The 26,976-nt window shown below is 59.3% G+C and overlaps 1 protein-coding gene across 2 annotated transcripts; it reads right to left on the bottom strand.

Annotated features, from left to right (window-relative positions):
• Positions 1-921: 921 nt before the first annotated feature.
• On the bottom strand, positions 922-26,976 carry MPP2 (MAGUK p55 scaffold protein 2). Of its 2 annotated transcripts, XM_062174886.1 has the most exons (13): positions 26,904-26,976; positions 24,239-24,301; positions 20,056-20,174; positions 6,192-6,344; positions 5,941-6,090; positions 5,397-5,624; positions 4,568-4,699; positions 4,379-4,484; positions 4,225-4,293; positions 3,863-4,024; positions 3,084-3,286; positions 2,703-2,831; positions 922-1,722 (listed from the first exon to the last, which is right to left on the bottom strand). In XM_062174886.1, the coding sequence occupies exons 2-13, from the start codon at positions 24,267-24,269 to the stop codon at positions 1,546-1,548; spliced, it is 1,659 nt and encodes a 552-aa protein (XP_062030870.1). In that variant the 5' UTR covers positions 24,270-24,301; positions 26,904-26,976; the 3' UTR covers positions 922-1,545. The 2 variants fall into 2 exon arrangements, with proteins under 2 accessions (XP_062030870.1, XP_062030869.1); XM_062174885.1 differs by lacking the exons at positions 24,239-24,301; positions 26,904-26,976 and adding an exon at positions 21,228-21,353.

The raw sequence follows: 26,976 nt of genomic DNA, 5'->3' as shown, positions 1-26,976 counted from the left end.
CTTCCCACTCCAGGCCCCTTTTAAGCTGAGGGTGAGGATGAGGGTGAGACAGGGAGAGCTGAATCAGGCACAAAAGAGAGGCTGACTTGGGGGCAAAGAAGAGTATAAAGATGACTGCATAGTGTATGCAGAGCTATGCAAATGAGATGGGAGCAGGCAGACCCTTACATCTCATTTGCATACCTTATGCAAATGTAAAATGAGGTTCTAATATAATAAATATATTTCTAACATTTGTAATAAATAATTCTGTTCATTCTCCCTCCCCTCCCCAGGACACGGGCACACAGTGGCTCAGGGGCCAGCTCTGGCTGACACCGTGGTGACGACTGACCAGACACGGAACAGGGGTCCCCTGGGGTCCCCAGCAAGGACAGGCTCACCTGGGGCAGGAGCACAGACGAGGAAGGGGAGCAGGTGCCTGGGGTTGTCCAGGACCGCACTTCTCTTAACAGGGGGTCTACTTCACAACACTGCCCTCCCAGGGACTGAGGGGTGACGTTTAGGGCAGGGAGGGGGCAATCAGAAAGGGAAGACCCCAAGGAGGACCAAGGCTCAGGAATCTGGTGCAGGGTCTCATAAGAAACGGGGGCTGACAGGGAACCCCCAAAAAGGGGCCTCTAAAAGAAAACAACCCTCCCCCTACCAAGCCACACACACACACACACATGCACACACACGCCAGCGCCAGATCCACAGAGCAATGCAGCGTGTGGGGCCATGGCCAGGCAGGCCAGAGCCTCGCACCCGGGCAGCCTTGACCCAAGTGGGCCACCTGGACCCTACCAGGAAGATGAGCCTGGACAAAGGTTACGGGGCAACCAGACCTGGCCCAGTCCGGGGCCATGGAGCGCACAGGGCTCCTCATCACAGGGTCAGGCTCCACCCACCCCTCCCTCGGCTGAGCCCACCCAGCCCCGCCAGCCTCGCCCTCCCCCCCAGGGGTGGGGCTGACCCAGCAGGGACACGCTGGAGAAGTCTGAGGGGAGACTTCGGCAGTGAGACGCTGTGGAGGAAGGAGGGACAAGGCCACATCCACTCCTGGCCCCTGCCTGCCCCTCCCCGAGCTGAGAGCAGTCCCGCCCGTTCCCCCAGTCCAGGCCAATAAGGACCAAAGCCCGTCCCATCCACCGGGAGGCAGGGGTGAGAAGTGCACAGGCCCTGGGGGCTGTGGCCAGTCCGGAGGAGGAAAGGCGCCTGGGAAGAGGTGGCTGGGACAGTGCACCTGCTGACCACGTGGTCCCAAAGCACATTTCCCCTTCTCTGCACTGAGCAGGTGGAGACTCTGACACACCCTGGGCATGGCTGGGCCCTTGCACAGGGACACCTGGTAGCCAGTGGACATCGGGAGTGGGCAGCACCTGGGCACAGAGGTGCCCCATGAACACCCACCTCCCTGGCAGTGCTCGCCTCTCTGCTGGAGCCAGACCTCAGGGCTCGCTGGTGGCTGCTACCCAGGGCAAGCCAGGGAGCCAGGGACGGGGGCTGAGGATGGTGGCTGGAGTCACAGGGGGGCAGGGGACGGGTTCGGGTCCCGGGACAGGCTCAGTACACCCAGCTGACGGGCACCCACTGGGGCTCCGTCCGCAGCTTCTCCATGGCAGCCTGCAGCTCCCGGAAGGTCCTCTCCAGGTTGCTGTTGACCAGGCTGAGGTCAAAGTAGTGGCCGTAGCCCCTCTGGATGCGGCTGCTCTCCTCCACTGTCCGCCTGAGGTCCGCCTCCTGCCGGGCACGGGGGTCAACAGCAGGTCAGCGTCCACAACGCACTCCCAAAGCCTGCCCCATCCTCCTCCCCAGAGTCCAGGCAGGAGCCCTTCCCTGCAGGCCCCCAGGCCTGGCTTTAGAAAGTGCCACGCCCCTCACTAGGGCTCTGCAAGGTAGGATTAATTCCATCTCACTTCCTACAGGAAACTAAGGTACAAAGAGTCAGCCAGCAGCTCCCAGGGTCTGCCAGACTTCTTAAAGTCTGGGCGGGCCCCTTACCTATGCAACATGGGAGGCCCGTACCAGAGCAGCCAGCCCACAAGTGCCCAAGGCAACCCCTCCCCCCAGCCTCAGTGGAAGCAGGCCAAGCTGGGTAGGGAAGGGAATGGGTATTAAATAAGCCAGGCAGGAGCTCCCAGGAGCATCCCCCTGGCTCCAGGAAGCCGGCCCTGTGCTGTCAGGGAGGGGGCACCCAGAGCTCCCTCCCCAGCCCCCAGGGAGCCTCTCTCGGAAGTGACAGTACCCGGTGTGGCCAGCAGAGGGACCCCTGAGCCCAGCACTCTGCAAATCCTACTCCTGTGGGAAGGCTACATACAGCCAGACCCAGTGGGGTGCCCTGGAGTCCCTAACAGGGCAGTGGGCTGCTGGGGCACTCTGGCTCCTGCATGCTCATTCCTCCTCCATCCAGCCTGCTGCCAGCTGTAGGCAGCTGTCGCCCCCCCGGCCCCTCTGCCCCACAGATCTCCCCCCATCCCTGCACCCTCTGGAACTTACTTTGGCCAGTACTCCATCCCTGCAGAGTGGGCGAGGCAGTGGGCTCTGCACCCGGAGCTAGCTGTGGCCCTGCTGGCTGAGCCCTGGGGCACTGCCCGTCCTCTCTGACCCCAGTCTCCACACGCCCGAAGCAGGGGTCATGAGTCCTCCCTCACCAGTGGCTCCATCCACTGAGCCAGGCCCCCACCCCCGCAGCCGGCAGACAGTGTCCCCGAGCCCCTCACCGTGAGCTGCTTGGTGGACACTCCGCTCTCCAGCGCTGCCCGGTTCATGGCCCGCAGGGTCTCATAGTCGGGGGCCTCAATAAACACCACATAAGGGACAAACTCGGCTGTTCTCAGCACCTTCACAGCCTGCAGGAGAGAAGAGAGAAGGGAATCTGGGAGGACGGGCAGGCACTTGCGAGAGACGGCAAGGGTCCTGGGCAAACATGGTGGATGGCCGGGGGTGGGGGCACTACTGCAGGAGGCCAGAGGAGGGCGACAGGGAGGCTTTAGAGGGGCTGGGTCCCTGGCAGCAGTTAGGGGTCCAGAGGTGCACCTGTTGGGGGGGACAGAGCATGGGGAGGGGGCCTGGGCGCTGGGGAGGAGCGTGCAGGGCCGTACCTGGGGGTTGACGTCCAGCACGCACACCTTGCCGGCCGCGACCACACCCCGGATAGAGTCGATCCGCGTGCCGTATAGGTTGCCCTCGTACTCGCCATGTTCCAGGTAGCGCCCGGCCCGAATGTCAGCCTCCATCTCCCCCCGGGACACAAAGCTGTAACCCTGGCCTTCCCGCTCCGAGTCCTTGGGCCTCCGGGATGTGTCTGGAGGGAGGGAGGGCCAAATGGGCGGGGCACAGGATCCACGAGTGTTCCACACCCTCGGCGTGCCTGCACTACAGCTCCTACTCACACCTGACCACGGCACACACAGACACCAGTCGTCCACAGAGGGAGGGCCTTCAGGGAGCATCTGGCCCGACCCCATGGTCACGGATAAGACTGAGGCCCAGGAAGGGCCATAGGCAGCCCAAAGCCACACAGCTCCTGGTTCCTGCTTCTCCCTCGGCCAGTGGCTTCTCCACCCCTGCAGGTTCTCTCTTCCAAGAGGCCACATGAAGTGAGCACACTTCCTGGTTTCACCTCGGTCCTCAGCTGGACACACTTTTTTTTTTTTTTTTTTTTTTTTTTACTGCTTATAGCAAATGACACAAGGGAAAAGAAAAGGCCAGGCCAGGCCAGCACAAGGAGCCAACAATGGGCAAAACCCCTACTAGGCCTGCAGTACCCCCAACCACCAACAGAGGGCGCACACCCAAAGACGCCACCTGCCCTGGGACCCAGCAAGGAACCCATTTAGTGCTGGCCCCGTCCGCTCGGCAGGGTCCAGCTCCCACTCACAGGGCACGGTGGTGCCATAGCGATCCGGATCCCACATGATGAGCTTGTTCTTCAGGCTGCGCCGGCCCACGCCCTGAGCCCCGATCAACACCAGCGTCTTCCGGCGGAAAGGGGGCATGCGGGCCACCTCCTCGTAAATGAGCAGCTCGTGGCGGTCGAACTCTGCACACGGGGGACGCCCTGCTCACCAGGCTGCAGGGTGCTCCCGGAGGCAAGGCTAAGAGGGCTCGGGACCAGGGGAGCAGGGAGGGGCTGGCCAGGCCCCGGGGGCCAAGGCTGGCAGCATGGGGCTGGGGATGGGGAGACACACTCAAGGTCCCCGTGGTGGGAGGGGAACGGAGCGGGTGGGCTCTAAGACCCACCTGCATTCTTAGTGGTCAAATACATCATCCGCTTCTTTTTCTTTCCTGCAAGGCTGCCGCACAGGGTCCCTGGCCGCAGGGAGATGGGTGAGTGAGGCAGGCAGGGCCACCCAGACCCCCGATCGGGGCTGGGAGGTGGGAGGGGACCTCGTACCTGAGGTCGGTGTCAGCTCCAGGTCTCGCTTCACGAATGCTTTCCGCTTCTCCTCCAGCAGCTGGCTGGGGATGAGCCCAGCGCTGCCGCCTTCCACGTGGCACGCCTGCCTCGGGCATGGGACAAAGACCTGCCTGAGAGAGGGGCCCCTCCCTGGCAGCCCCTCCCCCACACCTGCAGGGACCGCACCTGCCACCAGTTGGCATCGTCCTGGTTCACAATCTGCAGCAGGTCCCCAGCGTTGAAGCGCAGGCCGGCTTCCTTGCAGGGGATCAGGCTGTCTCGCACCGGGTCGTAGTCGAAGTGGCATTTCACAAACACCTGGGCCCAGGCATGGGCGAAGGGTCGGGGGAGGGGCGAGGGAGGTGAGCTCCGTTGGGGGAGGGGGTCACACAGTGCACTCCCCCCACCACCACCACAAAGCCGCAAGAGAGTGATGCCCCTGCCTCTGTTTCTGTTCACTTCTAGAACAAAGACGCTCAGATTGCAGGGTGTGGAGACCGCGGGCCCCAGGAGCGCCAGGGTAGGGGCCAGGAGCGGAGGACCATCCCCAGGCCCCTGCCTCTCCCCGCTCCCTCCCCTTGGAGTAGAGCCTCCAGCAGAGGTCTAGAGAGGGCCAACAGGGCGGGTGGGCTGAGCAGCCAGACCTCCACAACCCACCCAGTGGGAGGCAGCTGTCCGGGACATGAGACGACCGCACCCTGTGCACGCGCACACAGGCACGTACGTCCACGCAACCACCACGCACTCAAGTGCCCCAGGCAGTGGACGCATGCATGTCCCTCGCACATGCGCACGGGTGCCAATGCGTAATGCGGCCGAGTGCCCAAGCACGAGCGCCAGAGCACGAACAGAGGCCTGTGGGAGGCCGTGGTCAGGTGCCCCAGCCTGCTGGTCCCGCTCCCTGTCTTGCCTTGCCCCCAGCGGAACAGGCTGAGGGGAGGAGCTCCAGGAGGCCTGGAAGGCGCAGCCATCCCTTTGGGCTCGTGCCTGGGAGGGGCTGGGCGGAGGGGCACACCTGGCGGGGCAGATGCGGCTCCTGGTAGCTAGGCAGGATCTTGAGGATGACGCTGCCGCTGGCGCTGCGCAGGAGCTCCTGCAGCGCGCGGGGGTCGCTGCCCACCGGCTGCCCGTTCACTTCCTTGATGATGTCGCCCACGTGCAGCAGCCCTTGCTGCGCCACCATGCCCCCGTGCAGAATGCGCGCGATCACCAACTCACCGCCCTCCACTCGGAACGTCACGCCCTGGGGGACGGGGGCGTGCAAGGTGAGGTCCCACCGTCCGGGGTCAGCCCCTCCATTTCTGTCCCCACCCACCCACCCCTGTCCCACAAAGCCCTCCTTCCGCCACCCTGCAGAGGACGCTAATGGGGGAGGGGCGCGGGCGGCCCGGAGAGGGTCCTGCTACAGCTTGCCTGTGCCTGTACAGCTGCGTGCACGGTGGCACAGCTGGGCAAGCTGACATCCCCTTCCTTCATCTTCAGCCCACGCCTGCCCTTCCCGGTCCCCTGCTGGCTCCTCCCAATGCCCCGCCCACACCGGCCCTGCCCACTGCCCTCACCAGATGCTCGCCAGCCGTCTTGCGGATGCCCACCATGCGCACCGCATCCGGAGGCACCGGCTGGCTGCTAAACGTGGGGTCCAGGCCAGGGCTGGGGGGCGGGGTCTCATAGGTCTTGGAAGCCACGGAGTCGTGCGTCTCCAGGAGAGACTGGGGAGGTGGTGGGAAGAAGGGACTATGGGACCGCGCCCTGTGGTCCCTTCTCCCCCAGGCGCCTCCCCCTGCCACCCGCCCAGCCCAGCGGCCGGAACCTGGAAGTGGGGCTCCTGGAGGATGCGGGCCAGCTCGGCGGCCGCGCTGCTCCGCTCGGCCAGCTGGGCCAGGTCCCGCAGGATCTCCTGCACCAGCTCCAAGTTGTTGTCACCCACAGCCTCCAGCTTCGTCTCCTCCAGCCGCTCGTGGGCCTGGTGGGGGAGGGGCAGGAGAGGTGAGGCTGGGCGCTTTCCCAGGAGCCCGAGCCCCAGCCTCAGGCCCCAGGCCTCAGCCACAGCGCTGCCCCTGGCGAAGCTTCCGCCCCTCCCTCCCTCAGACACCAGCACCCCCAGAGGAGGGCTCGCAGGCGTAGGGACTCCCCTCCCCCACCTCGAGGCCGATTAGGAGCCACTTTAGGGAGGGGAGAAGTCACGGGGCAGCCCTTCCTTTCTACCCCCTTGCCACAGAGGGTCATCAAAAATTAACCTCCCCGGCTCTGAACACCCTGAGCACATCTGAGTTTAAGGACAGCTTTTTCACCCAATGGTCATGGGTGGGCAGAGCCTTGGAGACCCTGTGGTCCAAGATGAGGAGGCCAAGGAGGTCAGTAACTTCCCCAAAGTCACCAGGATTTGAACTTGGGTCCCCAGGCCCTCAGCCAGCGAGGAAGAGGGGAATCGATGAGCCAGAAGAGGGCCCCCTACCTGCTGCTAATCTACAGCCTCAGGGCTCCAGGACACGTTCCTGGGGGGACTGGAGAAAGGAAGCCAGTGGGGAGGAGTCATCTTAGGTGGGTGGGGAAAAGGGGAGCCCCGCCCACCTCAGGGACCTAGGGGAAGAGGCCCTTCCCCTCTGAGCCATTTGAAGAGCGGCAGACCCTTCATCCCAAAGCACTCTGAGAACAAAACCAGTCTGCTACATAAACCACAGTACCATGATCACTGGGTCACAGAGGAGAAACCTAACAGATGTTCACAGCTGTCCCAAAAATACCTGTGAGGGTTTTTTTTTCTGATCCAGCACCTAGCCAAGGCCCATACGTCGCACTCGGCCATCACATCTTTCTGTTTTCCTAGAATAAACCCCATGACGTCTGGGCTTCCAGAACATTTTCTGGAAATCCAGGCCAGTGGTGTGTAGAATGGTCCACAGCTGGGTCTGATCGCTTCCTCACCATGAGCCCTAGGTGGAGTCGCTTAGGCGCAAGTTCTACATTTCTTGTGTACAAACGCCCCTTGGTTGAGACCAGGTGAACATCCTAGTTCCCAACAAGGCTTCACCAATGGATTTAGCCTCCAGTTGTGGCCCTTATCTCCACAGATCATTATTATGTTGAGGGTGAAAAACAGTGGTCATGGGGAGGAGTGGGGCTGGCATCTGGGCTAGCAGTCAAGGTGCGGTTCCCATATCTGAGTGCCTGGATTCAAGTCCTGGCTCCTGCTCCCGAGTCCAGCTTCCTACCAATGCAGTCCCTGGGACACAGCAGCAGTGGCTCAAGAGACAGAGCTCCTGCCGCCCATGTGGAAGAACTGGATTGAGTTCCCAGCTCCTGGCCCTGGCCCCGGCCCCGGCCTTGGCCCAGCCACGGCAGGCATTTGGAAAGTGCACCAGGGGATGGGGGAGCATGCCCTCTCTGTGTCTCTCTCTCTCCCCCTCTCTCCAGGTTTTTTAAAAAAATATTTATTTAAAAAGGCAGAGAGAGAGAGAGAGAGAGGTCTTCCATCTGCTGTTTCATTCCCCAAATGGCTGCAATGGCCGGAGCTGAGCAGGTCTGAAACCAGAAGCCTGGAGCTTCTTCCATGTCTCCCACAGGAGCCCAAGGACTTGGGGCATCTTCCACTGGTCTTGGGCCATCCTCCGATGCTTTCCCAGGCACATTAGCAGGGAGCTGGATCAGAAGTGGAGCAGCCAAGACTCAAACCGGTGCCCACATGGGATGCCCGCACTGCATGAGGCGGCTTTACCCACCATGCCACAGTGCTGGCCCTTGAAATAGAGTTTTAAAACATTTTTAAAAATCAGTGATTTTCTAACTCCATCGCTCCTGTTACACTTATTAGTTAGCATTCTACTCTAAGAAAGTCCCTCCCTTCTTCCCCCTGCCCCTTCACTGTCACGACAGTTTGTTTGAATGCACTACGTTCTAATCCATCATCATCACCATCATCACGGGCTCAGCGCATGGCGGACGTCTCTGCCCCACTCCTGCCTGCCCCAGGCCCGTTCCCACCAGTGCTCGGCGCTTTCCTCCGGCTCTGGCTGGGCTGACACTTTCAGGAGCCAGCAACTGCTCGGTGGACGGCGCTTAGAATAAGATCTGCACCCAGCGCCCCCTGCGTCGGGGTGGCGTTTCCGTGCTAAGACCTCACAGGAGCGCCTGTCTCCCTGGATCATCACCTTTCTCCTTCCGCAAGAGCTCACTTCCCGATGAGGTCCACGTTCTGCCCTTCGGCATTCAGCTTCGGGATCGCCATCGCAGATTACCAGGAGAAAATCCAGACTCCCCTGCACTCCCTGTCCTCAGGATCTCCACCTCTGGAAGAGCCCCGAGCATCGGCGGCAACGTCTGGCCACGTGTGGCTGCCACGCACTTGCCGTGTGGCTCGTGTGACAGGAACTGAACTCTCACTCACGAGTTTTAATTCACTTAAGTATTACCTTAGTCTGTTTTTGCTATTCGGACAAAATATCTGGGAACTTTATAAATAACAGAAATTATCTCATGTTTTGTAGGCTGGGAAGTCCAAGACCAAAGCACAGGCACTTGGTGTCTAGTGAGCACCTTCTTTTTTAATGTTTTATTTACTGGGGGGGGGGGGGGTGCAGAAAGCAAATGCTGTCCTCTGCCAGTTCCCTTCCAGATTCTGCAATAAGCAGGGGACTGGGTGTGGCCAGAGCCAGGAGCCAGGAGCACAGTCCAGGGCTCCCACTGGGCAGCAGGAATCCAATTACCTGAGCCAGCAGCAGTGCCTCCCTGGGTCCGCACTGACTGATGGGAAGCTGGAGCCAGCAGCAGAGGCTGAACGCGGGAACTCTGAGGGCGGAGGTGGGCCTCTTACCCACCAGGCCAAATGCCTGCACCTGGGGGAGGCCTGCGTGCTGCATCTCCACACGGGTGCGCGCAGAGCGGCAAAGAGGGCCAGCTGTTCCCTCCAGCCCGTCTGTAAGGCTGCTAATCCCATTCATCACCGCCTAAAGGTCCCACCTCTTAAGACTGTTGCATTGAGGATCGCGTTGCAACATGAGTTTTGCAAGAGATGCAAACACTCAGGCCATAGCAAGTGCTTTAACTTAAGGGGCAGGCATTTGGGGCAGCAGTTGGGACGCCCACACCCCATAATGGAGTGCCTGGGTTCAAGGTCTGACTACTCTGCTTCCAATTCCGGCTTCCTGCTAACGCGCTCCTTGGGAAACAGCAGTGACAGCTCAAGTGCGTGGGCCCCTGTCACCCACATGAGAGACCTGGACTGCGATCCGGGCTCCTGGCTTCAGCCTGGCCCAGCCCCAGCTGCTGCAGGCATTTGGGGAGTGAGCCAGCAGATGGAAGATCTGTTTGTCCCCCTCTCTCTGCCTTTCAAATACAATGAAAATAATTTAAAATTTTAATTCAAATATTTAAATAAGTGGCAGCAGGTGGCTAGTGGCTACTGTATGAAATAGCATCCCATTAAGGCCGAGCTCTCCTAGAGAATACAGCCAGAATGTTGAATTAATTCATTTTTCTGAATGACTATGCCAACAATTTGCTATAGAGATGAGATCTGCTCATTTGTCCTTAATTTAGAGTTTGCTTTTTTCATTCTTTTTTGAATCTTATTTTCTGAATATGACAACATCTCCATGGCTCAAATTCCAAATCTATATAAGGCATGAGCGCAAGTCTCACGTGCGTCCTCACCCCCCCTTCACACTCACGCCCAGAGCCAGTCACTCGGAGTTTATGGAATGTCCTATCCGTCTTTCCCTTCCTGCATAGAAGGCAGAAAGCCGAGCAGCTCTCCGCTGGGGCTGTTTGGTGCCGGCGGCTGACCCCAGGCTGACTGGAGTCCTGGCCAGCATCGAAGCAGTCTCCATGGGCACCCAGGTGAGACTGATGTTTTGCAACAACGTTGCAGCCCAAGCAGCCTGGCATAGGCTGTCTGTCTGCGGAGAGCATCTACCAAGTGAATTCTCAGAACCCCTGCCGGGGCAAGCAACAAACACACCAAATCCCCCTCCGCGGGCCGGGCTGCTCCGGGCTGCTCTGCCGCCCAGCACCAAGGGCGGTGAGGTCTTCCTGAAGCTCAGCGCGGAGGCTCAGCCGACCTGGGATGTCTGCCTATCACACGGCTGAGACTCGAGCGCCCCCTGGAGAGCGCCCGTAAGGGATGCCGGCACTGCAGGCCGTGCGGTAATCCGCTGCACCGCAGCGCGTGCCCTGGTCATCTGAATTGTGAGGCGTCATTTTAAGTAGGGTGGGGCTTTCCCCATCACAGACCCATGTCTTCTCTTAGGATGCACACGGTTTACATTTTCACATTTAGATTTCTGATCCTCTTGGGGTCCATTCTGATGGACAACACGATGTATGGCTGATTCTGGCATCTTTCAAAAAACTTTCCAGACGTCCCAATACCATTTATCAAAAATCCATAAGGGGGGGCCAGTGCTGTGGCATAGCGGGTAAAGCCTGCGGTGCTGGCATCCTGCTGGCATCCCATATGGGCACCAGTTCAAGTCCTGGCTGCTCCATTTCCGATCCAGCTCTCTGCTATGGCTTGGGAAAGCAGTAGAAGATGGCCCAAGTCCTTGGGCCCCTGTACCCACGTGGGAAACCCAGAAGAAGCTCCTGGCTTCAGATCAGTGTAGCTCCAGCCATTGCAGCCAATTGGGGAGTGAACCAGTGAATGGAAGACCTTTCCCTTTCTCTCTCTCTCTCTCTCTCTCTCTCTCTCTCTCCCTCTCCTCCCTCTTCTTCTCTCTCTGTGTAACTCTTTCAAATAAATAATAAATCTTTAAAATAAAATAAAAATCCATAAGAAAGGTATTGTTTATCTTTTTAGGGATGATAGAGGCAATATGACTATTTTTCCAAAAAGAATCCTTATATTTTGATATACTTGTATGCTGAATACAGATAAAATTGTATAATGTCTGAGACCTGTTTCAAAACAATTCCAGACAGAGGGAGGAGGGCAGAGGGATGGACAGAGGAGGTTGTTGAAGTGCGAGGATGGACAAGGAGGGTGCAGGATGTATTTTTTAAATTTTGCACAGCAGAAAGGATTTGTTGAGCCCAGGAGGTGGGCGGAGCTCCGTTCTACCTCCTAGGGAATTACTGACCTCAGGAGTCAGTGAGATGGACGCAGCCCAGGCACACAGCATACTCAGCAAAAGCTGAGCCCTCTGCCTTCTGCCCCACCCCCCAGCAGGATGGTCAGCACTTCAGATGGCCTCTCACGGCCTGGCTGGGCCACGTTGTTAGAGATGAGACAGTGGACTGGGGACGGGGACAGGCCTCCGAAGTTTTCCACCAAGCCCATGTCATTCAGCTCCACACAGCCCACGTGCCCCTGAACGAGGGCCGGAGTCACCGCCGAACCAGGACAGCGCGCAGACACTGGGGCTCCGAGAGCTGAGCACAGACACTCGGGCAGCAGCAGTGTCACCAAGGCAGCCCTAGCGGGGCCAGCTGTGGCCCAGGTGCCCTGAGCGTGAGAGAGGCCACTGGCTGGGCTCTGGCACCTTCTGCCCAAGATGGAGGACAAGCTTCCGGAGGAGACTCGCCTGACCAACAGGGAGCCAGGGCCTCCTAGGCTGCTTGCCACCCCTTCCAAAAGCCGAGCCATCCCTCCTCCTGTGGCCACCCCCGGGCGTCCTACCCACAGACACAAAACCCCACCCTCCCAGTCCACGGGACCTCCAGCGTTCCATCACTCAAACACGAACTGCTTCCGCAGGCTGAGAGGAACGGGTTCGCCCTCATGGCTGAAAACACCCAGCCGGCAGCACAGTGCACAACACGCTTCCTGGGCTTCGGAGACCCAGACGCAGTCCCCGGATCCTGATCTGTTCTCGTCGCTGGCTTGGGCAAGGCTTCTCTGTGGTTAGGTGATGTTGAATCAGATATTTTTAATGCTACAACAAGGCTCAAGAACCCACTACCCAAACCAGGACACAGCTCAACAACCTCCTTTGTGTCACTACATGCCTCTCACACCTGCTCACCCACCCCTCCCATGAGGCTACATTTCCCTGAAATGAGTAGTTTTTTAAAGGAAAGGCAGAAGCCGGTGTTGTGGCGCAGCAGGCTAAGCTGCAGCTTGGGACGCCAGCATCCCATATAGGAGCTGTGGTTCAAGTTCCAGCTGTTCCCTTTCCATCCCAGCTCCCTGCCAATGCACCTGGGAGATGGCAGAGGATGGTCCACGTCCATGTGGGAGACCAGGATGGAGTTCCTGGCTCCTGGCTGTGGCATGGTCCAGACATTTCTCTCTATCTCTCTGTCTTTCTCCACACTCCCTCTCCCCCTCTGCCCTTCTAGATAAATAAATAAAATTTTTATAAAGGCAATCATGCTATTTATAAATAAAATCCTTGGGGATCTGATTCCTTCTCACGTAATATTAATAAGTGAGCACTTATTTCGCTTGCTGTCCTTTGCCTCACTGTTATCACACTAAGACTTCCTCCTATTTTTTGCATCAAGTGACACAGCACGCGCTGCAGGATTAGGGGTGCCAGGATTAGGTGTCCCAGGACCAGGACAGTGATTGGCGTTTCTGTGGCAACCATGTGTTTCATTCTGCTCCGGAAACCATCCCCGCAGGCAGGAGCTCAGGCTCACCGCAGAGCAGAAGCCCGGGCCTGGGACACAGCGAGGTCCCGGCAGCACCAGCGCCCAGCTCTGCCCACTGTGGCTCAGAACCACAACACGGCCGTCTCTCCGCAAAGCGCTCCCTCTGCCTTCCCACTCGGACCCCGCTGATCTTGCAGGGAAACAGGCAGTCCTCAATGGAGCCCAGCCTCCTCACAAAATAGCTCAGAAGTAAAAGCAAGTCCTGAGTGTGGCACGCTGGGAGGGAGAGCGACTCTCCCACGTGCAGGGAAGAGCAGGGCTCTTGGGGGAAGTCGAGCAAGCACAACTCTGGCTTTGGCCAATGCGACGTTAGCAGATGCGATGCTTGGTAAGGGCCTGGGGCTTCTCCTGCCACGAAGACCTTTGGGCCACCGTCTTAGAGGCCCAGCCATCCCAGCCCACCCAACACACCTACAGACACAGGAGATCTGAACTGAGCCAAGCAGCGGTTTGTGATGGAGCCCAAGTGACCAACGTGTGGCTCTCCACTGCCACCATGTCCCTCGTCAGAGTCTCTCCTAGAAACATCTCCAGACACACAGTCCTCTAGGGCCGTGGCTGGCTGGGCCCACCCTCCCTGTGAACTCCAGTCCCGTGGCTTCGACCACACTGTAACACCTCTTTATGGCTTTCAGGCGTGGACGTTGGGCCTAGCAGTGAAGATATCCATTAAGATGCATGGATCTGGACCGGCACTGTGACACGGTGGGTTAAGCCGCCTGTGCCATCAGCATCCCAAATGAGGGCTGCTTCTCCCACGTGGGAGAGCCTGATGGAGCTCCAGCTCCTGGCTTTAGCCTCGCCCAGCCCCGCCCACTGGCTATATCTGGGTGTGAACTATGGATGGAAGATTTCTGTGTGTGTGTGTGAGTGTGCATGTGTGTGTGTGTAACTCTGTTTTTCAAATAAATAAATCTTTGGGGAAAAAGAACAAGATGCCCACATCCCATACCATAGTAGCTGGGCTCAACCCGGGCTCTGCCCCTGACTCCAGCTTCCTGCTAATGCAGACCCTGGGGGCAGCGGTGATGGCCCAGGTAGCTGGGGTCCTGCCGCCCACAGGGGAGACCTGGATTGAGTTCCTGGCCCCCAGCTTCCTGTGGCACTTGGAGGAGTGAACCAATGAATGGGAGCTCTCTGTCTCTCCCAAATAAATGTTTTGCAAAAGCACTCCCAGATCCTTGATCTCCATCCAGCTCCACGGCGACTCTGAGAGACAGGTACTATTCTCCTCACTTCTCAGAGGAAATAACTGAAACTCAGAGTCACACAGCCGGTCACTGAACCTTCTAGACAAACCCTGCATTCTTTCTTCTTTATCTCACGTAGATTAGTTCACACACCGCCTTCACGTTCTTCCCAGATGTCACCGTGGTAATCATTTTTCTGAACATCTAAATGTCACCTGCCTTGGATTCTGCACCTTGGCCTTGCCTGGTGTTGAAACGCCTGCTGCTGGATCCATGTCAGCCCTCCAGCCGCCCCCCACCTGCCAGGGCTCTCTGGGTTTGTTTCCTGGGGCAGTTCCCCGGCCACCCGGCCACCCAGCCCAGCCCCTCCCTCACTGCCTGCAACACCCCCAGAAGGAGAGCCAAGCCCACTTGACAAGAGGTTAACAGCCACCATGCTACAGTTCCAACCCAACTCCACTCCTGTGGGTCCTGGGCTACTGCATCAGGAGAATCAAGTGTTTTCAGTTGAATATACATTTTTTTTCCTTTAAAGAGAAAGACAGACTTCCCATCTACTGGCTCACTCCCCCAAAATGCCCACAATGGCCAGGACTAGGCCAGGTCAAAGCCAGCAGCTGGGAACTCAACCTGGGTCTCCCATGTCGGTGATAGGGACCTAAGTACTGGGCCATCGCCTGCTGCCTCTCAGGGTGCCCCTTAGGAGCACTGCACCTGAATCTTTGACCACAGTATTTTGTCTATCAGGGTAGAAATTTATTTATGTATGGATAATCGTTAAAATTGGTGAGGAGGAGGAAGAAGTTTCCATCATCCAAAGAAAGTCATCGTCAAGCCCAGCTTGGACACTGGGGACAGTGAAGGGGGAGACTGTATCTTTTGATGACAGGTGGTAAATTTTTTTAAATATTTATTTTTGTATTTGAAAGGCATAGTCACAGAGAAAGAGAGAAAGAGACAAAGAGAGAGAGAGGTCTTCTTTTTTTTTTTTTTTTTTTTTTGGACAGGCAGAGTGGACAGTAGAGGGAGACAGAGAGAAAGGTCTTCCTTTGCCGTTGGTTCACCCTCCAATGGCCGCCGCGGTAGGCACGTTGCGACTGGCGCACCGCGCTGTTCCGATGGCAGGAGCCAGGTGCTTATCCTGGTCTCCCATGGGGTGCAGGGCCCAAGGACTTGGGCCATCCTCCACTGCACTCCCTGGCCACAGCAGAGAGCTGGCCTGGAAGAGGGGCAACTGGGACAGAATCCGGCGCCCCGACCAGGACTAGAACCCGGTGTGCCAGCGCCGCAAGGCGGAGGATTAGCCTGTTAAGCCACGGCGCCAACTGAGAGAGGTCTTCTATCCGCTGGTTCACTCCCCAAATGGCTGGAATGGCCAGAGCTGGGCCAATCTGAAGCCAGGAGCCAGGAGCTTCTTCCGGGTCTTCCATGCGGTGCAGGGGCCCAGGGACTTGGCCATCTTCTACTGCCTTCCCAGGCCATAGCAGAGAGCTGGATCAGAAGTGGAACTTCCAGGACTTGAACCGGCGCCCATGTGGGATGCCAGCACTGCTGCCCCCTCCCTTTTTAATGAGCTCAGACAGGGACTCCATGCTTGTTTATTTCACAGCCAGATGGAAGAAATCACTGGATTCAGGAGTAGGGAATCTTTTTTTCTGCCAAGGACCATGTGGATATTTACATCATTTAGGGCCACACAAAATCACCAACTTAAAAAGGAGCATGCTGGGGCCGGCATGAGTCCTGGCTGCTCCACTTCGATCCAGCTCTCTGCTATGGCCTGGGAAAGCAGTAGAAGATGGCCCAAGTCCTGGGGCCCCTGCACCTGCATGGGAGACCTGGAAGAAGCTCCTGGCTCCTGGCTTCAGATTGGCTCAGCTCTGGCTGTTGCAGCCATTTGAGGAGCAACCCAGCGGATGGAAGACCTCTTTCTGTCTCTCCCTCTCTACTTCTCAAATAAATAATTTTTTAAAAACTGTTTTTGAATGAGCCTGCTATAGATGTATGGCCTTCTGAGTCTTGCCTGTGGGCGCCTTGGCAGGGCCAGGCCAGATGACTTCGCCAGCCCTATGAGAACTGGACTATCTGACCCTGAGCTTCTGCCACCTCCAGAGCCCCCCGTGTGTCCCTGTCTCCCTGTAGGAGCAGTAGCTAAAGTGACAAGAGACAAAGTGGCCCCAATGAAACCAACTCCCAAATCCACAGCAGAAGGTTACAGATGCCGTGGGGCTTACATGCTAGATGTCTGAAATGTGCACGATCCATCTCAGACCTTTTCTTATTTTCATAAATGAGTAGAACCCGCAGTCACTGAGTGAAAATGAAGCTGCCTTGCTCCAGTCTGCTCAGTTCTCTCTTCCTCAGAACCTCCCACTATTTTTTTAGATTTATTTATTTATTTGAAAGTCAGAGTTACACAGACAGAAGGAGAGGCAGAGAGAGAGAGGTCTTCCATCTGCTGGTTCACTCCTCAGTTGGCCACAACAGCCGGAGCTGAGATGATCCAAAGCCAGGAGCCAAGAGCCTTCTCCGAGTCTCCCACAGAGGTGCAGGGGCCCAAGCACTTGGGCCATCTTCTACTGCTTTCCCAGGCCACAGCAGAGAGCTGGATCAGAAGTGGAGCAGCTGGGTTTCGAACCGGCGCCCATATGGGATGCTGGCACTGCAGGCAGTGGCTTTACCCGTTACGCCACAGCGCCGGCCCCAGAACCTCCCACTATTAACCCTCTCAGCCTCTCCACCTCCTGCTGCTAACAACCTCCCCCGCCCCAGCCATCTCACAGATGATGAGGTGACCAGGCGGGTCCCAGGGACGCGGCTCTTCCCCTCCAGCGGGACCTGGTCCTCGTCCACAGCCTGCCTGAGACCGAGTCCCCACCCTACCTGTGGAAAACCCACTGCCTGCTGTACTGCTTTCTCCCCCCAAGCAACCATCGCTGCCGCTGCCAACTGCCTGTCACCCGCACCACCGTTCCCTGGAGACCCAGGGGACTGCCTCGGTCATCGCCCCTCCCCAACACCCTCCATGGCCCCAGATCCCATGCCCATGTAGACACCACGTCCACCCCACACTGAGCCTTCCACCCCTGGACTTCTTCAGGGCTGACCGTGACTGACCTGCCCACAGCATTTGCCGGGTCATCCTCCAGACCCATCCTCCCAGGAAATCTTCCGCCTCCCGCCTCCCTCTCTCTGCCCTTTGCCTTTGCTGCTCCATCTATCCCGTCACCTACCCCCAAACACTGTGACCTTGGGGATCCCCCAGGCCTTTGCCCTTTCTCTCGCTGCCTCTCCATCCCCTCCCAGCCTGGGCCCCAGGCAAGGCTCTGGGCTGCTCTCACCAGCTCCCTCCATGCCCTCCCCTGTACTTCGGCCTTTATAATACACCCTAGGTCCAAGCCATCTCTTGTTTCTCTTCACCCCTGGACCAATGACATGGGCAGTTCAGTTCTTGCCCATCTGAATCCCACTGCCCGCCAGGGGCAAGTCCCACCTTCACTCGGAATCCTGCACCCCGCCCCCGACTCCATTCCCAGGAGGCGCCGCCCTACCTTTTCCACCCAGCTTCCTCAGCTCCCAGCCTTGCCTCAGTCGTGGGCACCCTCCTCACAGCCCACAAATCCCAGGCACCTTGCTATACCCAGCACCAATTTACACCAACGTACCGGGAGCCCCATTACCACTGCTCCAGGTGTACCCCAAATTGAACCACAGTCTGGTTTTCCCAACTAGTCTCCCCAACTCCGGGCATGACCCTTCCAAAGTTCCCCATGAGGCTGCCAAAGGGGCGTTCCATGTGCCACCATCACAGCCCTGCCTGAAACCTACAAAGCCTCCGGACGCTCGCAGGAGGGTGCCCTCTGCAACCCCCATCCCGAGCTCACGTGCCCTGTCTTGCACTTGAGCTCCAGCCTTGCACCAGCACTCAGAGCCCTCGAGCCCTCCCGACTGTCCTCACCCCGTCTTCCTGCTCATGCTCTTCCTATGGTCCAGGATACCCTCCCTGTCCCCATTCGTCCACCCTCTGCTCAACTGGCCCTTCCTCCAGGAAGCCTGCCCTGCCGTGAGAGACTGGGGAAGGCACCCACCTGTCCTTTATGCTCCCCAAACCCCCAGAGCATTGGCCTCTATCACTGCCACTGCCAAACTGCTACATCATTTTCTCTTCCGGTGGGTCTCTCCCCAGCCTGACACACAACAGGTGATCTTAAAAGGACATCTGTGGGCTGGCACCGTGGTGCAGGAGGTTAATCTGCCTGTGATGCCGGCATCCCATATGGACACTGGTTCTAGTCCCGGCTGCTCCTCTTCCAATCCAGCTCTCTGCTGTGGCCTGGGAAAGCAGTGGAGGATGGCCCAAGTGCTTGGGCCCCTACACCCATGTGGGAGACCAGAAGGAAGCACCTGGCTCCTGGCTTTGGATCGGCACAGCTCCGGCCACTTGGGGAATGAACCAACAGAAGGAAGACCTTTCTCTCTGTCTCTCCCTCTACTGTCTGTAACTCTAACTCTCAAATAAATAAATAAATAATCCTAAAAAAAAAAAAAAAAAAAGACATCTGTGAGTGGCCAGTGCTGTGGTATAGTAGGTAAAAGCCACCGCCTGCAGTGCTGGCATCCCATGTGGGCACTGGTTCGAGTCCTGGATGCTCCACTTCCAATCCAGCTCTCTGCTATGGCCTGGGAAAGCAAAGGAAGATGGCCCAAGTCTTTGGCCCCCTGCATCCATGTGGGAGGCCTGGAAGAAGCTCCTGGCTCCTGGCTCCTGGCTTCGGATCAGTGCAGCTCCAACCATTGTGGCCAGTTAGGGAATGAACCAGTGGATGGAAGACCTCTGTCTCTGCCTCTCCTTCTCCCTCTGTATAACTTTGACTTCCAAATAAATAAATAAATCTTAAAAAAAAAAGACATCTGCAGGCCGGTGCTGTGGCATAGCAGGTTAAGCCTCTGCCTACAACACCAACATCCCATATGAGCACTGGTTGAATTCCGGCTGCTCCATTTCCGATCCAGCTCCTGCTAACGCACCTGAGAAAGCAGCGGAGGATGGCCCAGGTGCTTGGGCCCCTGCACCTTGTGGGAGACCTAGAGGAAGCTCTTGGCTCCTCGCTTCAGCCTGGTCCAGCCCTGGCCATTGTGGCCATTTGGGGAGTGAACCAGTGGATAGAAGATACCTCCCTCTCCTTGCCCCTCTCCCTCTCCCTCTCCCTCTCCCTCTCTCTCTCTCTGTCTCTCACTCCCTGTGACTCTGCTTTTCAAATAAATAAAAAATAAATCTTTAAAAAATAAATATGTCAGGGTTAGTTCTGTGGCACAGTGGGTTAAGGCCCTGGTCTGTGGCGCCAGCATCCAATACGGGTACCAGTTCAAGTCCTGGCTGCTCCACTTCTGATCCAGCTCCTGCTAATGCACCTGAGAAAGCAGCGGAGGATGGCCCAGGTGCTTGGGCCCCTGCACCCACGTGGGAGACCTAGAGGAAGCTCTTGGCTCCTCGCTTCAGCCTGGCCCAGCTCTGGCCATTGTGAATATCTGGGGAGTGAACCAGCAGATGGAAGATCTCTATCCCTCTCTCTCTCTCTCTCTCTCTCTCTCCCTCTCTCCCTCTCTCTCTTTCTTTCCCTCTCCCTGTACTCTGCCTTTCAAATAAATAAAAAATAATTTTTTTGACAGGCAGAGTGGACAGTGAGAGAGAGAGAGAGAAAGGTCTTCCTTTTTCTGTTGGTTCATCCCCCCAATGGCCGCTGCAGCTGGCGCGCTGTGGCCGGCGCACCGTGCTGATCCGAAGCCATTAGGGCAGGAGCTGGGGCACCACTCTCCCCCATTAACACATACCCCTGATTATGCCCGGGCCTCCCCAGGCACAGCTCCCTGGGCCCACCTCCTGCAGTACTGTACCTTGGCCAGGGACCTCACTATGGGACTCTCCATAATGCCTCGAAGGAAGATCAGGTCCAGCTCCGCAGCCCCCGTGGCGTTGGGGAGAGATCCCAGATTGTCCAGGACCTGCTGCATGGCTGGGGGCAAAGGGCAGGTGGTGAAACACAGGTGCCAGCTGGGCTCAGAAGACACACAACACCTCCCCTCCCCCACCAAATCACAAAGACCACCCCTCCCCAGCAGCACTGCCCTCCCTGCCCAGCGTGGGCACCCCAGGCCCTTGAGTGCCTGGGATAGGGGTCCTAGGAGATGGGGGACAGTTTCCATGGCCTGTTCTCTCCACCCTAAGCAATGGCAGTCTGGAAAGGTTGGGAAGCTTCAAACAGCAGGAAGTGGACTCTGGGGGCGGGGAGAGAGAGGGAAGCAGGTGTCAGGTTCTGCCCTGCACCAGAGAGCCAGGGCCCCCTCAACCGGGAAAAATCAACGTGCAAGGCACAAAGACCAAGCTGAGGCTCAGAACACGGGCAGGAGCTGGGGAAACAAGCACCCAGGGTTCGGCCAGCTGGGGGCACCCAAAGGCAGAGGTCAGACCAAGTCCTCACAGGCGTCAGCAAACTCTGAGCCTGGGTCAGGACATGAGGACATCAGAAGCTGGGCCATAGCAACGCCACCCAAGATCTGAGGACAGGAGGCGCGCGTGCACCCCTCCGGGGGCAGAGACGGGCAGGGGGTATCATTACTCTGCCACCCAGCCACCCACGCCTGCATCTGCCTAACAGCACCCAAGCCCTGAGGAGAGGGGGCAGTCTGCTTCCCGGGCACCTCCCAACGCCGCCAGTGCCCCCCTCCTCCTGCAGGAGTGGGGGTGGCGAGAAGGGGGCTCTGAGGCTGCAGCTGGCAGAGACGGTCAGCGTCTCCTTTCGGCCTGCTCTCCAGAGCCCTTTCGCCCCTGCCTGGGCTGGGCCCTGGTCAGAGACCTACAAGGTCCTCAGTGCGCTGTCCAAGGAGCCTGGACCCCTCCCATTCTGCCCGGTATGCTGGGAGCCCCCTCCGGGGTCACCCCTCCCGCCCCAAGCCTGCCAGTTATGGGGGAGGGCTGACCAGAGCACTCGGTGCCCTCCACCCAAGCCCCCTCTCCAGATGCCCCAAACCCCGCTGAAGAGCAGGTGAATGGGCCCGCCCTTCCCTACCTTCCCTCCGGAGCTCCGCTTCCTCAGAGGAGCCCAGGGACAGCCCCTCCAAAGAGGTCTCGCTGCCTGGGCTGCCCGCCATGGCGCCCCCGGCCCCGGCCCGGGCAGCAGCCTCCACACGCTCGCTGCCCGACCGCTGCTTGCAGGCGGCAGCGCTGGAGAAGGCGGAACTCGGGGGAGCGCCTTCTGCAGAGGCAGCCAATAGCAAGGCTCGGACGCCCCGATCGCCCTGCCGATTGGCAGAGCCGCGCCAGGCGTTGTCGGGTGGGGTGGGGGCGGGACCGTGAGCAGGAGGAGGGCGGAGGCAAGGAGAGTACGCATCCAGCCCAAGGCCCGCTCCCCGCGGCTTCAGTATCACCGTGGGTGCGGGGGAGGGTTGGGGGCAGGGGAGGCGAAGCGTGATACCCCCTCAAGACGGCACGGAACCCAAGGGGTGAGGGTCCTGGGCCCATTTTGTCCGTGCCTCCCTCATTCCTGGAAGTCCCTTATCCAGCAGGCTCCAAGCCACCTTCTCCCTGTGCCCCCTGCCCCCTGCCCTCTGCTCTTTGTCCCGTGCCCAGGCCTCCAGGCCGGATCTTTTTCAATGACCCCCTCAGTCAAGGGAAGCCCCCAAGAGCAACTCCCAGGCATCGGCCAGGAGGCCGTGGCATCTTTGCAACCCAAAAACCTCCCTAGCAGCCGCGCAGCAACCCAAGGGGAGGATGGCACCGCAGGGGCAGGGGAGGGGGCCGACCCCCCATGCCCCATCTCCTGTAGCTTTTCTGGGGTAACAGGCTGATCCAGAACAGGGGGCAAGCCAGGCATCTTGGAACTGGGGAAGGGAAAGAAAAGGCAAGGGCACGTTCCTGCAGCAGGAGTAAGGGTGGGCAGAAGGGAGGGACTTGGCAATTGTCCCGGCCCCATGCCCCCACTCCTCTGAGACCTAGCACCCATGAGGTCACCACCAGGGCCCCACTGCAACCACCAGCCAGCCAGTCCCTGAGGAGTGGCACCAGGTTGCATTGCACCCTGGTTGTCATGGCAGCAGGCAGGCTTACACACCAGGACAGTAACCTAGGCATGCAGGAGAGATTTAAAGGGACAGCTCCACTGGAAAGCAGACCCACACCCCAGGCCTTGATGCAAAGAGAGGAGGGAGTCTCAGGAAAGGAGGCAGGCAAGACCACAGGTCAGGAGATGCCAGCGGCGAGACGGCTGAGTTCCCAGCCTGTGCCGCCACTCACAGACCCCCACCCCACCCCACCCTCGGGAAAGGGGCCCTTCCCCCTACTCAAGTAGAGTTGGCGTCGCTCTGCCAGGGGAATGCCCTCGCTCCACTCCCCTCCTTCCACAGTGGCAATGACCTACTGACTGGAGGTGGAGAAGAGTGGGTCCTTGCTAGCTTCCCCCTTTGCAAAGCCCAAGGCAAGGGTTTTTCAGGGAAGGACAAGGGCGAGGAGGAATAGCCTGGCTGCAGAGACAGGGCCACAGCCGTCCCCCTATCAGTCCTGTAGGAGGTACAGTGACAAAGAGTAGGGGCCATGGCTAGATTTGGGGGGCCAGGTGGGAGCAGAGGGCTGCCTGTGCATGTGTGTGGGGAAGCCAGAAGTAGCCAGTGGCATACCAGGGGGGCAGGGACCCGCACCCATACTCATACCCCTGGGCGCCACTCTGCTCTGTCCCCAGCCATGTCCCCAGCAAATGGCCTACAGCAGAGAAGCCACACTGCTGGGCTGCTCCTCTCCTCCCCCCCCCCCCCCACCGGGCACTATTAATGGGTTTACGGGGCAGTCCCAGATTGAGAGGCCTTTAATCACAGGCTCAGGGATGGGTTTAATTAAACCGCTTACAGTGGGGCCCAGGCAGGCTAGAGCAGGGACAGAGCCCTGGGGGCCCAGCAGGCTGGACAGGAGGTGAAGCCTGCAGAAGCTGGGGACATTGGGACAACTTCTCGGTGACCCAGAGAGGTCTCTCCTGGACAACTAGGCTGTCACAGTGTCATTCACACAGCGTTCACTTTGTGGGCTCACTTTCCCAGAGGGGATGGCATCACCTAAGAGCATGGGGAACGAGAACACAGCAGAGTCAGGGGCAGGACCCAGAGCTGGGGTGGGGGTGGGGGTGCTGTACAGCTGGAGGCGAGGAGGCAGGGTTGCTCCACCAGCTGGGAGTGTAGCTGCTACAGCCCCAGAGAGCCTGAGACCCTGGTGCCGCTGGGTCGCTGCGTGCACTCAAGGGGGTCCACAAACCCCCAGGAATAGTTCACACGTAGAACAATTGTCTAGGACCAGATTCTCTGAGATCCAGGACCAGTGGAAGTTAAGAACTCCAGTGCTGTCCCATCGCTTCACTTTCAGGGGAACTGGGACCCTCAAAGGCACAGGGTCAACGCCAGGTGAGTCAGCCGCAGCACAGCTGCATCGCTGCATGCCCTCCTGCCGGCCACCTGCCTTCCCGTCACGTCACAGCCTCCCAGTGTTACATCAGCCTTCATCAGGGAAGAGGCCAGGCAGCTCCAGAGCTTCCCAGCTCTCCTGCGGCTCTGCCTGGCCCTGGAACTCCTGCAGAAATGATCCCGGCATCCTGACCTGGGTTCTTGTCCCCACACTCCCAGCTCCCTGTGCCCCAGCACCCCGGGGCGCACCTCCAGCACTTGCTGGGCCGGGGTCGCCACACTGTGGACTTGGCCCCAGGCTGTGCCGCTGTCCCTCCATTCCCCAGGGCCTAGGCCACCTCCCTAACCATCCTGGGACCCTTGCTATGGCCTGCATGCATTCCCCAGCCCCTCCAGAGGTGGGGCCTGCTCTGCCTCCAACCCTGCTCTGGTTAGATGCAGGTCTTATTCCTCCTCTCCCGGCCCAGCACAGGGACCCCCATGGAAGAGATGGCCAGAGAGGCTGCCTGAATGCATGGCCGAGCGGCTGTTCTCCTGGGAGCTGTGGAAGAGCCTGGGGGCTGCTCGGCGCCCCCAATCCCTTGCCTGGCACCCTTGGAATCATGGGAATCAGCTGACATCCTCGCCCCCTTCTTACCGGATTCAGAGTTGGTGGCGGCAACTGGCATGGTGAGGTCAGCGAGGGCTGCAAATGTGTCTCCTGGAGAGGGGGAGAGAAGCATGAGAAGGAGGTGGGGCAGAACTCCAGGGAGGGCCTGGGGAGGGTCTCCCCTTCCGGAGCAGGGCGGGGAGAGAGGCCCACGAGCAGGGGGCTGGGTTCCTGGGAGGCTGCAGAAGCAGACGCCACGCCCCATTTCTCGGAGAAGGAGGATCAGAGGTTCACTGCATTGCCCTGGGTCACAAAGCTCCTAAAAAGAAGTTTAAGTGGGGGGGGGGGGGCTCCAGAACTTGAGTCAAAAGCCAAAAGCAGAAGGGTGACTGTTCCCCGACTGTAAGCTCCATGGCAGCAAGAAGCTCATCCATTCCCTTTGACCCTGGAACCCGGGCCCAGTGCAGTGCGGGTGCCCTGCAAACATTTGTGTCTGGAGCCAGCACTGTGGCCCAGTGGGTTGAGCCACCACCTGTGACATCAGCGTCCCATATGAGCGCCAATTCAAGTCCCTGCTGCTCTGCTTCCTATCCAGCTCTCTGCTAATGCGCCTGGGAAGGCAGTGGAAGATGGTGCAAGTACTTGGGCCCCTACCACCCATGTGGGAGACCTAGATGGAGTTTCAGGTTCCTGGCTTCAGCCTGGCCCAGCCCCAGCTGTTGTGGCCACTGGGGAGGGGGATCTCTCTCTCTCTCTCTCTCTCTCTTTCTCTCTCTCTGTAACAAGAGCTTTTAATTAAATAAATCTTAAAAAAACATTTGTGTCCAGCTGACAGAACGATGTCCTACCTCTTAAGGCCTCTCTCCCCTCTCCCCATCTTAGCCCAGAGTTGGGACAAGGTGAGCAGGGAGCTCCAGGTAGCCTGGGACATGGACTCCCCTTTTCCTGGGCTGACGTGAGCTGCTGGATAAGACCCTAATTCCCCAGTTGCCATGATGACAGGGGGCAGGGGCTCACAGCAGAGAAGTGGGGGAAGCAGCCTGGCAATGCCCACTTTAGGACCAAATGCCTGCTGGGCCCTAAGGGTGGGGGAGCCACAGCCATTTCATCTCCCTCCACCCCTAAAAAAAAGTTTCTTGGAAAGACCTCTCTCTGAGGTCAGTAAAACCCTCTCTGCTCAGCTCCCCTCCCAGGCCCAAGCTTGTCACAAAGGCGAGAGGCAGGGCTCCCCTTCCTTCTGAGCCCAGAATGGGGTGCTCAGGGAGAGGAAGGACACCCCCTCTCAGGCCAGCATGAAGGCTGGGAGGAATGCCCAGGAGCCGCTGTGCCAGCCATTGCCTCTGGGGCCAATCCCCACCGTCCCTATTCCTGGAGAGCAGGGGGAGGGCCTATTCATCCTCCCCTACCCAGCCCCCCCCGCCCCCCCCCCACGCTCCCACAACCTGGAACCTGGAGCTCTCTCCTGGTTGACTCTGCTCCTCCCGATCAAGGCAGCCGCAGGGGCACGGGAGCCTCCAGGCCTGGCAGGTGGAAGCAGCAGGAGGATCCTGCAGGAATCTCCCAGCCCATAAGTCCTGCCCAGGCTGCCCGTTTTCTCCCTGGGAAGTCCTTTCCCACGGCACCAGCTGGCTCTGCCCCACCCCCACCCAAGCCTACAGGAGGACATCGGTGCCAGGCAAGCCAGCCTGGCTCAGTGCCAAGGTCCGGGGCCCAGGCCTCTTTCTGGGAACCCTCACCTCGGCTTCCAAAAGCCCGGGCCCAGGTGCCCCCACACCCTTGCCTCCCAGCTCTCCCAGGCACCCAGTGTCCCAGGCACTGTCCTCGGGCTCTCCCCCCCCCCCCCCCCCCAGCGATCCACATACAAAGAGGTGGGGAGGAGACAGGTCTGACAGAGGCGCTTCGGAAACGCTCAGCTCGTGGGCGGGGGGGGGGGGGCAGAACCGAGGGCAGAGGCTGGGGTCTAGAAGCAAGCGGACCTGCCGCCCCCACCCACCGACCCAGCCCAACACGCCGGGCGCTAGGACCTGGGCGGGGGGGGGGGGGGCGTGTTTCGAGCCTCAGCGAAGGCTCCGTGCGCGGCCACGAGAGATGGGGGATGAGGTCATCGAATACCCACCCCCCCATACTCTAACCCTCATCCCCTCCTTCGCCAGCAGTTGCCCTAACTTTGCACACTGGCTCCCCGGCGTCCTCCCAACCCCCTGGCCCCCTGAACCGGCCCTGCCCACCCCCCCCCCCCACGGTCTGAGAGGCCGGAGAAGCATCTCGCCCCCCTTCCTTCGACCCCTCCCAGGAGAAACGCAGGTGTCGGCCTCCCGGGGTCGGCAGGTTGCCTCGGGGACTGAGCGCCACCTCCGTCTGGCTTGCCCACCCCCGGAAGCGCGAACCGCGAGATTCTTACGTAATGCCCGGCTTCCAGGTTCCCCCAACCCGCACAGCCCCCCGGGAGCGGCCGCGACGGTCCTCAGACCCCGCACGGCTCCCAGCTCCGTCCCCGCTGTCACTCTGGAGCGCTCAGGAGGGGGCCGGCGTCCGGGGCAGGGGGTTTGGTTTTCCCTTCGAGCACCCCAGAAAGAGGGCCCGGGGGCGGGGGGCGGAGAAGAGAGACGGGTCTGCGGGGAAGGGACCCAGGGAGTTCGGACCCCAAGTGCCAGGACGGGAAGGAGGCAGGCGTCCTGGGGTGCGTGCTGGCCCGGGGGTCGGGTTCGCGTACCTGCGCCCCGGGGAGCCCCTGGCTTGGGGCGGCTCCAGCGCAGCCCGGCGCTCGGCGTTTGTTGCTTGTCAAT

This window comes from Lepus europaeus, chromosome 18, assembly GCF_033115175.1.
Source record: "Lepus europaeus isolate LE1 chromosome 18, mLepTim1.pri, whole genome shotgun sequence".
In the NCBI taxonomy this organism is placed as follows: domain Eukaryota; kingdom Metazoa; phylum Chordata; class Mammalia; order Lagomorpha; family Leporidae; genus Lepus; species Lepus europaeus.
This window is presented reverse-complemented; position numbering and strand designations above follow the sequence as displayed.